General features: G+C 41.6%; 1 protein-coding gene across 1 annotated transcript in view; it reads right to left on the bottom strand.

Moving 5' to 3' along the window:
• The window catches only part of cUnh14orf180 (chromosome Un C14orf180 homolog), a gene marked incomplete at its 5' end in the record, with an annotated part of 77,378 nt that extends 63,914 nt beyond the window's left edge, over window positions 1-13,464 (bottom strand). Inside the window, one exon of the mRNA XM_081394315.1 lies at window positions 13,318-13,464. Coding sequence (XP_081250441.1) covers window positions 13,318-13,464 — 147 coding nt within the window. The remainder of the gene's footprint in view (window positions 1-13,317) is intronic.
• Window positions 13,465-16,549: the final 3,085 nt, after the last annotated feature.

Raw genomic sequence — 16,549 nt, 5'->3', positions numbered from 1 at the left:
TGAAACAACAACAACAAAAACCTTGGGAGAAAACAGGCTCAACATTACAGTGGCCAGGAAAAGAACGTGGGATGATTATTCAACCACTTTCCCTGACACACAACAAAAAAATGTTAAACTACCACAATTGTCATTTGTTTTCTTTATCTGCACTGAACAACTGTTGAACATCCCCTAATCTAAAGTGTAAACAGCTGAATTTATCTGCATCACTTTAATGTGGGATTTAAGCTTAGAGCTACACTGTTGATGGAAAAAACAATTACTTACAATTTTTCTCATAGAAATATTAAGGTTTCAAGAAAAATGTTTGAGCTATACAATGCAGTGTAAATGCAGATGCAAATGCAGAGTAAAACCTGGAGCAACTTTCTGGGCCGAAAATTTAGTCCTAACCAAATCCCTGCGCCTAAACATAACCCTACCCATAGCTTATAGGTGAATAACACTGATGTGGAAGCACCTAACCCTGGCTGTATGCCTAAACTTGACATAAACTGTAAACATTCCAATCAGCCAATCAGATTTGAGGGACAACTTTCTTGGCAAAATCACGGTGACCGTTCGCTCAGATGCACACATGTTCAATATGGTATTTTAAACAAAACTGACTTGTCAGCCTACCACCTCTGTGTCATTTTCTCTTGTAACAACACAGTGTTCTGGAGTATTATTATTATTGAAGGCCCAACTAGTTAAAGTACGATACTTGGTTGGCAGCTAGGTGCTTGAGAGGGCATCTCTCTCTCTCTCTCTGTGTATGTGTGTGTGAGTGACAGGCAGTAGGTTGATGGGCCATTGTGTAATAGGAACTGACTATAATTTGATTCCAGCTGTCTTTGCCTTCGTGACCTGGAGTCATGCTGATCAGATTAGGAAAAGGACACCAGCAAACTTTTGAAAATCTATGACTACTTCTCTCTGTGGGAAGGACATCTTCTTTAGTCTGCTCACTGCAGTTGGGTAAAGTAACATAAGACATCCCATTACTTTACTCTTGTTACAACCCAGACTCACTTGAGACTGGCTACATTCTGCAAAAACATACTTGTACATACATTTGACTGCAATTTCTAACTGAGATGAACACTAGAGGCAGTAAAACACCACATCTGTTGTTCCTTTTCAAACAAGAGGGCAGATTATCGATTAAGAAAGACTTGTTTTTTGTGTGGTTCCTCACACAATACTATGTTATGACCTCAAAACACTTTTACCAAAATGCATGATTTGTAAATGAATAGATTTTGATGCATCTAATAATGCTTACCCTTACTAAAAATAAGTTTATTCAAGTGTACTCTTAGTATTACTTCTTTTAAAATAATACTTTCAGTCTACTTTTTATGTACTTCTCAGAAATATACTTTATGTATAGTATCTAAGTATCTTTTGTGTCTAGTCCACTGGTAGTGTACATAGGAATTCACTTCAAATCTACTTTACTCTTTCCCTGCCATTGACAGATTTTTCCCGGCATCCATGTTTTAACTGTTATACGGTAGGGGGCGCTATTACGCATCTTCTGAAATAGTACAGAATCTCCGGATCAAAACACAGGTGAAGAAGAATCAGAAACAAGTGATAAAAGATTGTTCATGCAAATGTAAAATAGCAAGATCATCAAACATTAAACATCATATAAGTGTAAAACTGCCTAACGTTACAGAATGAAATGTCGACCCAGGAAGGGTTAACGAATGTTGATGGACTCGATCTATTCTATGTTTTGATCATTGTTTGGAATCCGATCCGGACATAGTCTTTGACAAAAATGTTTTTTAAATGAAACTTGCCCACATTCAAGGTATTTTTTAATGGAAAGAGTTAAAGTAAAGTTAAGGTTTGTTTCAAGTATAGAAAAAAGTAATACCTAAATAGGAACATAATAGAATACGTTTAGTACAAAAGTACAAACTTGAAGTAGTCTATACATATTTTTTGCAAGGCTACATGTGATTCAGAGATTGAACATATGCACAAAAAAAGTGCATACGCCTCTCTTCCAGATGTAAAATGTATAAATCGCAAATGATCTTGCAATTGTGCGCAGCTGAATGGTTTCAGATCTCCACCTTTTAAACGACGCCTAATTAATGTCATTAAGACCCGATCTCATGAAATGCGTCTCTATAGCACGCATTGTATTTATTGTGCAATTTATATGTGAAAATTAGTTTTTACGTGCATATGATACTCACTGTAAACCCCTTGGGTAGGATTGGTGTGGGGTATGTGCGTATTACACGGCATAAATATGCACATGAAAACTGTGTATCATATGCACGTAAAAACTCATTTTTGTGAACTGGATCTGAGCAACGCATTTCAGATTTTGCAGAAATGTAGAAAAGAGTCACATATTTGCAATGAGCCTGGTTTGCAGCAGTCAGTTTATATAGTGATACTCTTTGTCTTTTCCTTTAGTGTTATTTTCAACTTTAATAGTCAACATGTACTTTCTTTCTTCTGTGGAAAGCAAAAGGAGATATTTTGAAGAATTTTGGTGACCAAACAGTATTGATGTCCATTGACTTCCATTGTATAGACATTGTATAAAAATTCACAAAAAATTTTTGCAAAAACAAAAACAAAGGTAAACTATCCCCTTAAGTTCGATTAGTCATTCAGGCAATCTAACTGGTATAGAAAATGTATAGTCATGCACATTCGTAGGTTTGCCAGAGAACACGAGTTGAGTTAAAATTCAGTGCCACTATTTGTGGACACATTTTGGACATCTGTTCTCTGTGATTGTTTGTAACGCTGGCAGGATTCAAGGCAAACAAAACTGAGACATACTCTGAAGCATTGATTATGGCAGTCACCGCATCAGTGCTAGCCATGATTCTCATAACCATCCCATGAATAATACCCCTCCCAGATTTAGTAGATTCAGCACTAGTCTGATTTGGGAGAACGTTGTTTCACTCGCTTTTCGTTTCATATCCCTCCAAGGACACTTTTGGATTTTATCGCAAAATGCTTTGAAATGAAATGGAATTGTTTGCACCAAACCACTATTTTCTGAGGAAGTAAGCAATTGCTCTATGCAAAGGGGGAATTATCACGTTCTAATAGGCTTTTCATATCAGAAAGTAAAAATGTTAGAAGTATTGGCATCATTGGTGTGTCTTTACTGTATTGTTTTTAAGATTCCTATGCCCTCTTTAAAATGATTCTACAAGATATCTGTAATTGGTTGATATAGAGGATAAGGTTTTTGGACGGCGCCAAGCCTGGAACAAGAGAATCTTGCCATCTCAGCCAGCAAGTGTTGTCTCTCCATCTCCGTCTCTGTCTTACCATCTTTCTGTCTCCATGTCAGAGTCCATTAATGCCGACTCACTCTCCTCTAATCCAGCACTTGCCTGGCCAGCAGAAAGAGCTGATTATAGAAGAGAGGAAAGGTTAATTGAAAGACATTGTTGTAATGGTATTGTGTCCAAGCAAAGCAACAAGAATGTTGATACCGCTCTCCCCCCGCAGCGACGCTGTAATGAGTGACATTAAAAATAATTATCTAGGACACAAGCAATCCCCTCTATAAATGAGTACTTAGCTTGTCCTTTCCTCCACAGGGTTCTGGGCCTCTGTAGGACTAACAGTAAGCAGCTCATTTACAGGATAAAATATAGAGATACAACAGTCTGGTCAGCTGACCTTATGGCTAAAGAGAAAGGAGTTGATGATACAATATGTTAGCATTTGTTTTATGTGACCTCAAATGTGATTAACTGACCTCAAATATGTAAGCAAAAACAAAAGCTAAGCTTTATTCATTTAATACATTTAAAACATCAATGGTGCCTTAAAGGGGCATTTCACCCATTTGAACATTGCTTTTTATTTAAAGTGGGTCATATATGTAGTCGAAATGTAAAAGAAATTTTGAATTTGGTGCCTTTGTGACTGAGAAAAGACAAAAAATAACTTCAGGACGCATTTGTATGAAAGACAACAACTCCCACAATGCACCACATTGCACAGCTCCGCAAGCCACTCCCACTAATCCAGAAAGCGCATATCTGCCTATAAGAGAAATCACTTTTCCGTCTACAAGTCTAGCTACCACCAGAGCTTGAAATTAATTTCACATTCACACAAAATGTCTAGTTAGTTGGCGAACTCATTAGTGTATTACTCCTCGTTTGTATTTCTTTCGAAAAGGTGAATTATTGCATGGTACCTGGATGTTCAGTCAGAACATATGCGGTGCGAAACTAGGAAACTTGTTCACAACACAAACGTCCGTGTCCTCGTCTGATTCAGAGATTTCGTCCAGGAGAAATTGTCATCGTTGAAATTCTTTGCCGCAGACGGACTCTATCTCTGTGTTCGTAGCGGTTCGTAGCTGCATAGTGAGATCACCGGCGCCACCGGTCCGCCCTAACCCGAGCCAGTCCGGGCTTCTCGTCCGCGGCAGGCAGGTCTTCTGCCTCGGCTGCTCTTCGCTATAATGCGGCTTGTAAAGGTAGCCACAAACACTTTATTCAAGCATCAGACTTCCGAAATCCTCTTCCTCTAGTCTATATCATATTGAGCACTCTCCTCCGCTATTGTCATAACTTTACATCTGTCTCCACAGCGCCTGTTAGCTTAGCTTCAAACAAGATGGAGGATATTGCTTTCTGTTTCAGAGCGTAAATTCCCACCCACTGATCTGTAATAGGCCTGTAGCGTGAGCGGGTCCCGCCCCCTGGGAAAGATGAGGAACGAGTGCTTGTAGTCTTAACAGAAATCCCCCCCTCTTACACTTCCTCCTACAATGACGCAAAATGACGATTTTTGCGTCATTGTAGGAGGAAGTGTAAGAGGTAAATAACAGATTTCTCCCGTCTCAGGGGAAAATGAGAGAGTGTTGCACGACCATTCAATAGTATGACTGGGTTTCTAACAATGCAAAGCTTAATGCAAATGGGTGAAGTGTCCCTTTAAGCAAATGCTGGTTGGCCAATGGTGAATATGTATATATATATATATATATATATATATATTTTTTTTTTTTTGGTACTAACTATTAATTTAGGAATACATTTTTTATTTATATTTGACATTTTTTGGGAGACATAAGTGAAAAATGTCTGGGTAATAATACTGTCCTGCTATCATAATGGGAAAAAAAGTAGTTTAGCATAATAATTTATTGGTATATTTCTCATAATGTTTGGACGTTAATGTACTGTTATCAAGGTGTAAAGACAGTTATGTTATACTTTATACTTGCTGACATTTTTAGAGTAATTACATTTTCCAAAACCAAATGAAATAGCATGAATACAAAGTATACCTTTTTTCCTACCATGGACACTTTTATATGTCATCTATTAGCAAACCTTTAGACTTCAGGGTTTGTTCAAATCCACAGCCCTAAGCATGAGAAATGGCATTAGTGACGCTCTCTAATATATAAGATGTCATTTGGTACTTATTCAACAAATTCATCAGACATTACAATGCCATTAATTGATTTTGCATTTGGTTGAACGTTTTTCATATTTAAATGCTGAACATAATTTATCAGTGGAGACATTTGCATTGGCCATTTCATTCTATCCACGCTATGGGATTCTACTAATGAAGGAAAAAGTACGAGACATGGGGAATTAAGGCCTAATATTGATTTAAAAAGCTAGGAAGGAGAAAGAACATGAAAACCATCTGCATTAGATTGGCTCTGACTGTGAGATCACCCCCAGAATTCATTACTGAAATTACATTAATGAAAGAACACTGATCACTCTGGCCAGAAATGACATGGGTTCAGGTCATGAACATGAGCCTGTCATGCAGTATTCTCATAAAGCAGGAGCAGAAATGATATAAAGGAAACCAAAATGGACAGCGGAATAGATGAGTATTAAAATGCCAGCAGGAGATTAAAAAAAATCCATGGCTGAGCAAGACAAATCATGTTTTTATCTTTGTAATTTCACATGCAGATACACAGAGTAGCTGTTGGTGTAATGACTCCTTAATCTTAACTTTGTACAGTTTTGACTTTGGAAATGGTCCTGTAATAACTTGAATATGTGATTAGGAATGATAGAGAGGAGTGAGGGTCTTTATTTCACATCTCTCCCTAGATCAGCCATCATGAATTCGATCCTCCTCATTTTATAATGCAAATCTCATTATCAAGATTTAATGGCCTTGACGGGCATCAGTGGCCATAAACTAGCCCTTAAATGCAAATTGCATTTCAATTGCACGATAAATCACTACTTTAATTTAAAAGTTCATAAACCTTCACACTTGTTGAAATGGGATTCCCTCCTCATTAGACAAATGAAATTTGAAATGGCAATTTATAAACATCAAAATATATTTTTAAGTAAAATATTCCTCTAGTACCATTAAAACAAAGCACAAATTTAAAGATTTAAATGCGGAACTTCTTCATGTAGTCAGTTCATTTTAAAAAGACATATGTTAACCATTAGTTTCAATCCTCAAATTTGATCAAATTTTCACTTTTCAATGAAGGTATCTCTCTGCTTGTGTCTGTGCATTCCAGACAGACCATCTAGTAGTCCTTACATTAATGGTGGGGATTTTTTGCCTACTTTTTCTGCAGGTTACATTGTTACGCCAGTAGGTGGCAACAAGTGACTCTCTTTATGAGTAATTCATTGAATCATTCACTCAAACAGATTTGTTAAAAAATGCTGATTCATTAATTAACAAAAACATAACTGTCTTTGTAAATGAGCCATTGAATCATTCACTCAACAGATTTGTTCAATAATGCTGATTCATTCATGAACGCCTATATTAATGAGAGATTGAATTATTGACTAAAGATTTGTTAAAAAATCCTGATTCATTCCAAAATAAAACAAATAAAGGCCTTCATGAATGAGCCACTGAATCATTCACTCATCTAAATTGTTTAAAATGCTGATTCATTCCAAATAAAAGTCTTTATGAATGAGTCATTGAACAATCCTTTCAAATTATTCATTCAAAAACACTGATTCATTCAGGAATGAAACAAGTGACTGTCAAAGAATGAGTCGTTGAATCATTCACTCACACAATCCATTCATATATTATGTTATTAACATCTTTTTAATGTATTTAAATCACTGTAACACACAGCCTATCATGGTTTATTATTTAGATAACACTTTACAATAAGATCTCATTTGTTAACGTCAGTTAATGTATTAACTAACAAGGAGAAACACATTTGTTACAGTATTTTTTAATCTTTGGTAATGTTAGTTAATGAAAATACAGTCATTATTTGTTTGTTCATGTTAGTTCACATTAAAGTTAACAAATACAACTTCTGATTCAATCATGTATTAGTACATGTTGATATTAACATTAACTGAGATTAATAAATGCTGTAAAAGCATTGGTTATTTTTAGTTCATGTTTACTAATGCTAACACATGAAACCTTATTGTAAAGTGTTGTTTATTATCATTTGGTGATCCTGAAAAGGGGTTCCAAAGTATAAAACTGCATACTGTCTCAATTTACAAAAGGGCTGAAAATGATCCATAGTACAGCAAAACATCCACTATAATATATGGCTCCCCTGACAGACTGAAGTTAAAGTTTCATGTTCACTTGACACCACCCTCATATACGTTTAGGAAGCCATGTCAGGTCTACATAGAGATATGAATTACACATGCATCAGTCAAGCTTGGCCTTATGGGTACCAGAAAGGCTTCTGTCCAACTGCAAACCTCCCCAGGGAGCGCTCAGGGAAGGCTGTGCAACCAGATATCCTTTCCACCGCTCACAGCGCTCCGTCTCCCAGCAGCTGGCCAACACGCTGGTGCCATGTAACTTAATTAAGCTGTGGATGGTAAATCAGAATCTAACCCGTGATCAAACAGGCTCAGTTTCTCGTCCTGTTTGGTCCCTCCTGAAAGGCCATAAATATAGCGGTGAATTAGAGCGCGAGGATAACATAAGCAAACCCACCGGAGATGAAGCCAGGCAGTAATTTCAGTGTGAACATTAATGGCACTGAAACAATTTCTTTGTTCCGAAAAACAAAAACTCACATCTTGAGCAGAAAATAGGCTTGTTGGTTTGATGTTTCTGTTCTGCAGTGCCATTTGGATGAGTTTTTAAAAATATATTTGAGTTACAATTATTCATATAGATCACCTGTGATTTGATGTACTGATAATGTTTATATACAGTATGTGACATAATTCTAACATTATATTTTTATGGGAACTAAAGTGGCTAATTTGATCCCAAAAGACCACAAAAGCTTTTTTGAAGAATATTTCAATTGTTTTTGTCAACATTGTGAAAGTCAAGGGGGACCAAAACTTTCAAGCTTCAAAAAGTGCCTTTATTCATTCTCAAAATAATTGATCAAAGCATACATACACAGACTTGGTGATGCAAACCTTAAAACGTTAAACCTTATTGGTTCTCATGGCGTGTGAGAACCAGTGAGGTTTGACGTTGACTTACATTTAAGGTTTGTGTTGCCATATTTGATGTACACTATGTAGAACACAATTGTTTGATTCTGACAAGATAAAATTCACAAAGCATATCTTAAAAAGAACTTGAACTGGGACTTACAGTGTATAGAATGACTATGAAATCTAACCCATTGCACACTTAATGGTCAATGGGCTTAGGTAACACTTTAAACCAAAAAAGGTTCTATACAAGGATAAATGCCTTAAATGATAGCCTAATACTTTTATGTTTAACAGGTTATGCCGTTGTTTTCTATTGATAAGTATGTTTACGAGCTGCTTAATAATTTTTTTAAATGAAAATTGAAAATGAATTAAAACAAAAGTAATTAATTAAAACTAAATCCACAAAAATATTCCATGATAAATGCTAAATGTTGTAAATATGAAGCACCTGACAGACCCCTTTAAGGTAAATCTCACAGCATAAAATTCACAAAGCAAACTTACCCCATCTGAATGGTGACATTCATCAACAGAATGACTCAAAACCCATGAAATCGAATCCATTGTAAATATTTCTATGACTTGAGACAGTCACAATATGAAAAAGACATTGCTAATGCAGCTGATATGAACCATTTGCAGACAGACAGTGAACTTACTGGGTTAATAAGACTAATACTGTAATCAATAGCATATACGGGATATAGCATATTATATTATGTTTTCTAAGAAAGAAGGTTGTTGCGACAAGCTGGATAGAATAGACTTAGTAGTGATGATGCAGTCAGATGGGAACATATTGATTTAGGAGAAAAATCTAATTCATGAAAGGTGGCAGACTCATGAATTGACTTTATTGATCCACTTAGAAACAGTGTGCATGGAGCAACAGACTGAAAGGAAGAGAAAAAGAGAGATCTAAATCCGAGGAGAGCAGTATTTTGTTCACATTGACACATCTATACACAGTCCTTATTTTCCCCAATGTTCCTACTTCATCTCCTTATTTCAGTGCTTGTCTCTAACCAATCCAGCTAAACCTCAACAGGGTGCAGTAGCCGTTCCTTAATGCATAATTACATCTTGTGCGTCAACACAGCAGAAACAGCCCATAAATCTACTTTTATTCACTGCAGGGTCCATAGAGTGGTATTTTCTGGGCCTGTTGGGTCTAGAATAAAGCCAGGGAGTCAAGGACAATGACCTTTGAGGTCAAGCTCCACGGCCACCCCAAGCATCATGCTAAGCTATAAAACACAATAAGCTGATACCCATAACCTCTTGGGGCTCGGAGAGAGTTTGCAATTCTTAGCTGAGACGCCTGGAGAAGAATAAATGACAGCTAGGTGAACATCTATGGTGCTGCCTTACAATGAGGTGATTCATCCCAGCAGATCTTCTGGCATCTGGAGATACCTGATTGAACTGGTTGAAGGATTACTTAGGTGTCAGGATGAGTTCCCAAAGGCTGGATGTCAGACATCTGTCAGCAAGGTAAACAGTGGATCAAAGCACAACCTGGTTTTTGACAGTTTTGTAACATCCAAAAGCTTTACATTTTGATTAAGGAAGGAGCTTATAGAATGATTGTGTCAATATGGAATTTATGAACAGGTCGTTGTTGTGCAAAAAGATTTGTCTGCTTTGGCATCAATGCAAACTGCAAAATGACATTATATATATATGGTAACATATGTACATGGTAAACATATGGTAAATAGTCCAACGCTGTGGTACAACGAGCACACTCAGGCCCTTAAAGGAGCAGCCAGAAAAATGGAGCGCAACTGGAAGAAAGCAAAACGCCTCGGTTACGACTGTAACCTCGGTTCCCTTTCAAGGGAACTCGCGTTGCGTCGATTGACGCTATGGGAACGCTTTGCGTGATGACGTCTTGAAGCACATGTAAAATCAGTCCAATGGTGTGGCGGGACGTCAGAGGCGGGTGACGTCACGTACCAGGAAGCTATAAAAGCCGGCCTGAAGCAGGAAACAACAGCTTAGTAAAGTCTGAAGTCGTGCTGACAGGCATGAAGGAGATATGGCAGGGTGACGCAACGCTCGTTCCCTCTTCAGGGAACCGAGGTTACAGTCGTAACCGAGGCGTTCCCTTTCAAGGGAACTCGCGTTGCGTCGATTGACGCTATGGGAACGTCTATACCAACGCCTCCATAGCTACAAATGTCTGTCCTGTGTGAAATCTAATAGAGCAGCACTAGGATGACAAAACATGAGACCCTGAAGCAGAGTCTAGATCCAAAGAGTAAAACCTGACGAAAGTGTGCGGTGAGGACCAGCCTGCCGCATCACAGACATCCTGTAGTGAAACTCCTGAAATAAGGGCCTTAGAGGCCGCCATACTCCTTGTAGAGTGCGACCGGACAGCCAAAGGAGAAGGCTGCCCAGCCGCCTCATGAGCAAGTGAGATAGCCTCGACCACCCACTTGCTCATTCTTTGCTTAGACACCGGACCTCCCTTGTTAGGGGAGCCAAAGCAAACAAATAACTGATCACTTCTACGCCACAGGGAGCTCTGTGGACATAGGCGTCTAACGCCCGAACTGGGCAAAGCAAATTATTAGCCTCCTGGTCCGCATTCTGGAAGGGAGGAGGACAAAAGGCCTCCAAGTGCCACGAAGGAAACGAGATACCAGAGGGTCCTTCCCCACAGACATTCCACCCAAAGGAATGTGGTAAGCACCTATGGCCGCCACATAAACCTTTAAAGTGGACGGGGTCAGACCTGCAGTGAACCGGTCCTGCAGGAACTCCAGCACTGTACCAATTGGGCAGTGAACTGGGTCCAACCGACGGTCACTACACCAAGAAGTGAATACTCTCCACTTCAGGGCATAAAGTTTCCTCGTGGAGGGAGCTCTGGACTGTAGAATGGTCTCAACAACCTCAGTTGAGAGACCTGACTCTATGAGCTGGGCCCCCTCAGAGGCCAAGCCCACAAGTTCCACAGTTCTGGGCGGGGGTGAAGTATCGAGCCCCCTGCTTGGGACAGAAGGTCCCTCCTGACAGGTAACTCCAGAGGAGGCCCGTCGAGGAGGGACACAAGGTCGGGAAACCATACTCTGCCCGGCCAGCGCGGGGCTATAAGAAGCAGGCAAACCCGGTCCCTGCGAACCCTCTCCAGAACTCCCGGGAGCAGAGCAACTGGGGGAAAGGCGTACAGACGTAGCCTCGGCCACGCCTGTACCATAGCATCCAGTCCGAGAGGAGCTGGATGCGTGAGGGAGAACCAAAGTGGACAGTGAGACGTCTCTCGAGACGCAAACAGATCCAGTTGTGCTTGGCAAAAACTCCCTCCATATCAGCTCCACCACCTCGGGGTGGAGCCTCCATTCCCCGGGCCTCAGCCCCTGTCTCGACAGAGTGTCTGCCCTGAGATCTGTGATAAAGCTCCTCAGAGCCCGGAAGACAGCTAACATCTCTAGGCGAATGATATGCCAGGAACGATGATGGTCTTCCCACAGACCTTGAGCTGAGCGACCCTCCAGGATCGCTCCCCAACCCGTGAGGGAAGCATCCGTCGTTAGCAGTCTGCGACGACAAGAAGCTCCCAACACTGGGCCCTGGGACAGGAACCACGGTTTCTTCCACATAACCAAGGCACGTAAGCATCGCCGCGTGACCTTGATCGTGCGAAATGGGTTGCCCCTCTGGGAAAACCCCCTGGTCCTGAGCCACCACTGCAGGGGCCTCATGTGCAGCAGTCCAAAAGGTATCACGTTGGAAGCTGCCACCATGAGACCCAACAGTCTCTGGAACTGTTTGACAGTGAGTAGCTGGCCTAGCTTTACACTTTTCACAGCTGCAAGGATGGACTCTATACGTGGCGGTGACAGGCGCGCCTGCATCGACACTGAGTCCCAAACCACGCCTAAGAAAGTGGTTCTCTGGAGTGGAGAAAGCACACTCTTCTTGGCGTTCAGCCGTAACCCCAGCTCTTTCATGTGGGCGAGAACAACATCTCGATGTTGAACCGCCAACTGATGCGACTGAGCTAAAATCAACCAATCGTCGATGTAGTTCATGATGCGAATACCCTGGAGGCGCAGCGGCGCCAGAGCTGCATCCATGCATTTCGTGAAAGTGCGGGGTGATAAAGCTAGGCCGAATGGAAGAACACGATATTGGTATGCTTTGCCCCCGAAAGCAAACCTCAGGAACTTCCAATGACACGGACGGATGGAAATATGGACTCGTTCAGAACTCGAAGATCTAAAATGGGACGCAATCCCCCGTCCTTTTCCGGAACTATGAAGTACCGGCTGTAAAACCCGGTTTCCCTGTTGGAGGGGGGTACATATTCTATGGCCCCCTTCTCTAACAGAGTGTTTACTTCCTGTTCCATAACCAGAACCTGCTCGGGGGCCACCACAGAGGGCAGAACCCCCATAAACCGAGGTGGGCGTTTTTTGAACTGAATCTGATACCCTTTTTCCACGGTCTGCAGGACCCAACGAGAAACATTTGACAGTAGCTTCCACGCTGTCAAAGATTCTACTAGAGGTACCAGCCTCTCGAGACTGGTTTCTGGATTTTGTTGTTGTTGAGCAGTCAATTCGTCGCCCTGTAACGGCGCACCGGCAGGGAACGATCGAACAGACTGCTCTAACACCCTCCTCGGAGGGGGCGGGCATCCCGAGGCCACTACGTTTCCGGGTGGTCCTTGAGATATGTGCTCGCCGGAGACCGCTGCGCCCTGTAACACCGGAGGCGGCAGGGTTAGCAGAACGGTCCCCTGAGGGTACCGAAGAGAGGCGGGCACCGTAAAAGAGGTGTTAACCGCTCTACTTCGGGGGGGACTACCCTCATTAATCCTGAGCCCTCGGACGTCAGGATTTCTTCCCAGCAGCCTTCTTGGTGGTAATAACGGTCCGCAGAACCGTTCTACCCCTTGAAGACTGCTGGGTTTGAGAGCGTCCTCCGTGTCCCCGATATTTTTGTGGGGGAGCACGGGAGGACACACTCGGTATTTGAGTGGCACGATGTTCAGCGCTCTTTTAAGATAAGTGAGGCTGCTCCCGCTCAGCAGCCTCATATACAGGAGCCTTCAGGGAAGATGCCGTTGCTGGAGAGAGATAGCTCGCAAGCGTCTCCTCTACCTACGGCATCTCACCATAACCATGTTCTTTATATTGGAAAAGATGAGAAGTAGGTTTATATTTGTGCACTGTACACACTGTATGACACAGGTTTCCCCCCACGATCCCGACACCTCGGTGTGGAGATCGGGGGAAAACGGAAGGCTACTGCGCTGAGGCTGTACACGAGATGGTAGGAAGCGTTCATCGAGCTTACTCTTCGAGCGAACGTCCTGCCTATCTTCTGGCCACTCAATAGATAATCTCAACAGCTCTCGTTGACGACATCGAGTAATTCCTCAAACGCATGAGACTGAGGTAGCGAATCCTCAGACTCAGCGTCAACACTAACAGCATCCAGTTCCTCAGAACTGGACAATTGCAGTGTTTGTGCCGTCATCGGGGCGGAAGAAACCGCATCGCGTGCTTCCGAACCCAGATGACAGACACCGGGTCTATCAGATAAAGGCTGAGATAAGGCAGAGCCCGTCTCAGACCCCGCTGATAGATCCATTTGCGAACCCCAGGACTGAGATTGCCGCTGTGCCTCGGCAGCAGCGGGACCCACGCCCTGGGGAACGCGAGTTTCCCGGAAGAAACTCAGCCGGGATCAGAGCGAGCGCATAGACAGCGCCTCGCAATGCACACAGCCGGCACCCTCGAGTGCTGGCTAGGCATGCTCCTCACCCAAACAAACAACACAAAGAGTGTGAGTATCACCTCCCGTTAAATAACGCGGGCAGGGATGGAAACACACTCTAAACTGCTGCTTGCTCGCCATACTGAATATATATATATATATATATATATATATACATATCATATATAACAGCAACATATATATATATTTTTTATTTATATATATATTTTTTTATTTTTTTTTAATTTTTTTTTTGTGTGTGTGTGCACGTGAGGGCAGAAAACGTTCGTCATGTTTACTTTATAAACGAACGTCCTGTTTATCAGGGCCACTAAATACATAGTCTATCAACTGCTCTTATCACTACTTCCAGCAACACTTCAAATGCATGAGACTGAGGTGGGGAACCTCAGACACAGACTCAACACTAACAACATCCAGTTCCTCAGAACTGGACAATTGCAGTGTTTGTGCCGTCATCGGGGCGGAAGAAACCGCATCGCGTGCTTCCGAACCCAGATGACAGCCACCGGGTCTATCAGATAAAGGCTGAGATAAGGCAGAGCCCGTGTCAGACCCCGCTGATAGATTCATTTGCGAACCCCAGGACTGAGATCGCCGCCGTGCCTCGGCAGCAGCGGGACCCGAGCCCTGGGGAGCGCGAGCCTCTCGGAAGAAACTCAGCCGGGATCGGAGCGAGCGCATAGACAGCGCCTCGCAATGCACACAGCCAGCACCCTCGAGTGCTGACTGGGCATGCTCCTCTCCCAAACAACAGAACGTGAGTGTCCATACCCGTAATATAACGTGGGCAGGGAAACACACACATATTGAAATGCTCGCTGGATTTGTATATATATAGTGACAGACAACAATAAATAGACAAAGACAGATTTCACATAGAGCGCTACTGAAGACTCAGAAAACTGTTGTTTCCTGCTTCAGGCCGGCTTTTATAGCTTCCTGGTACGTGACGTCACCCGCCTCTGACGTCCCGCCACACCATTGGACTGATTTTACATGTGCTTCAAGACGTCATCACGCAAAGCGTTCCCATAGCGTCAATCGACGCAACGCGAGTTCCCTTGAAAGGGAACCAGACGTTTTTCGAATTTCATGGAGAGAGAGAGCACGATTGCGTACAGAAAAGCCTTAAAAACTTCTAGATCTGCTTATTTTTCGACTCTAAGAAGAAAACAAACACAATCCTAGGTATTTATTTGACACAGTGGCTAAATTAACAAGAAATAAAGCTTCTACTTCTGAAGTTTCCAAAGAGGATTGCAGTAATGACCTTATGAACTTATTTACTTTCAAGATTAATAATATTAGAAAGAAAATTATAACTATGCAAACGTCTACTACAGTATCGCAACAGGGAATGCATTGTAGTCTCCCTGAGGAAAAAATCCATTCATTTGTTGCAATAGGAGAGGAAGAATTGTCTAAACTCGTTAAATCATCTAAATCAACAACATGTATGTTAGACCCTATATACCGACTAAGCTACTGATAGAAATGCTTCCAGAGATCATAGATCCTCTTCTTAATATCATTCATTCATCTTTGTCACTAGGATATGTACCGAGAACTTTTAAGCTGGCTATTACTAAACCTCTAATTAAAAAAAAAAAAACACAACTTGATCCTAGAGAATTAGTCAATAACAGGCCGATCTCAAATCTACCCTTTTTGTCTATGTTCCTTTTTAGAAAAAAAAAAGATATCTGCAAGGATTTCCAGTCAGGATTTAGACCGTACCATAGTACTGAGACTGCCCTCATTAGAGTTACAAATGATTTGCTCTTATCATCCGATCGTGGTTGTGTCTCTCTATTAGTGTTACTCGATCTTAGTGCTGAATTTGATACCATTGACCAGAACATTCTTTTAAATAGACTCGAAAATAATGTTGGCATTAGTGGAAATGCTTTAGCATGGTTTAAATCATACTTATCTGACCGTTATCAGTTTGTAGCAGTAAATGAAGAGATGTCTCATCGATCACAAGTTCAGTATGGCGTACCACAAGGCTCAGTACTAGGACCGCTGCTGTTCACTCTGTACATGCTACCCTTGGGAGATATCATTAGGAAGCATGGGATTAGTTTTCACTGTTATGCTGATGATACTCAGCTCTATATCTCTTCGCGCCCTGACGAAACGCACCAATTCAAGAAATTAACGGAATGCATAGTTGATGTAAAAATTAGACTAGTAATTTCCTATTACTTAATTCTGAAAAAACAGATTTTCGAATGATTAGACCAAAAACCACCGCACATACCACTAACCTAGAATACTGTCTAACACTTGATGGCTGCTCTGTCAAGTCTTCGTCGTCGGTTAGGAACCTGGGTGTGCTCTTTGATATCAATCTTTCATTTGAAAGCCACAATTCT

This window comes from Scardinius erythrophthalmus, assembly GCF_964197995.2.
Source record: "Scardinius erythrophthalmus genome assembly, chromosome: 19".
In the NCBI taxonomy this organism is placed as follows: Eukaryota; Metazoa; Chordata; class Actinopteri; order Cypriniformes; family Leuciscidae; genus Scardinius; species Scardinius erythrophthalmus.
This window is presented reverse-complemented; position numbering and strand designations above follow the sequence as displayed.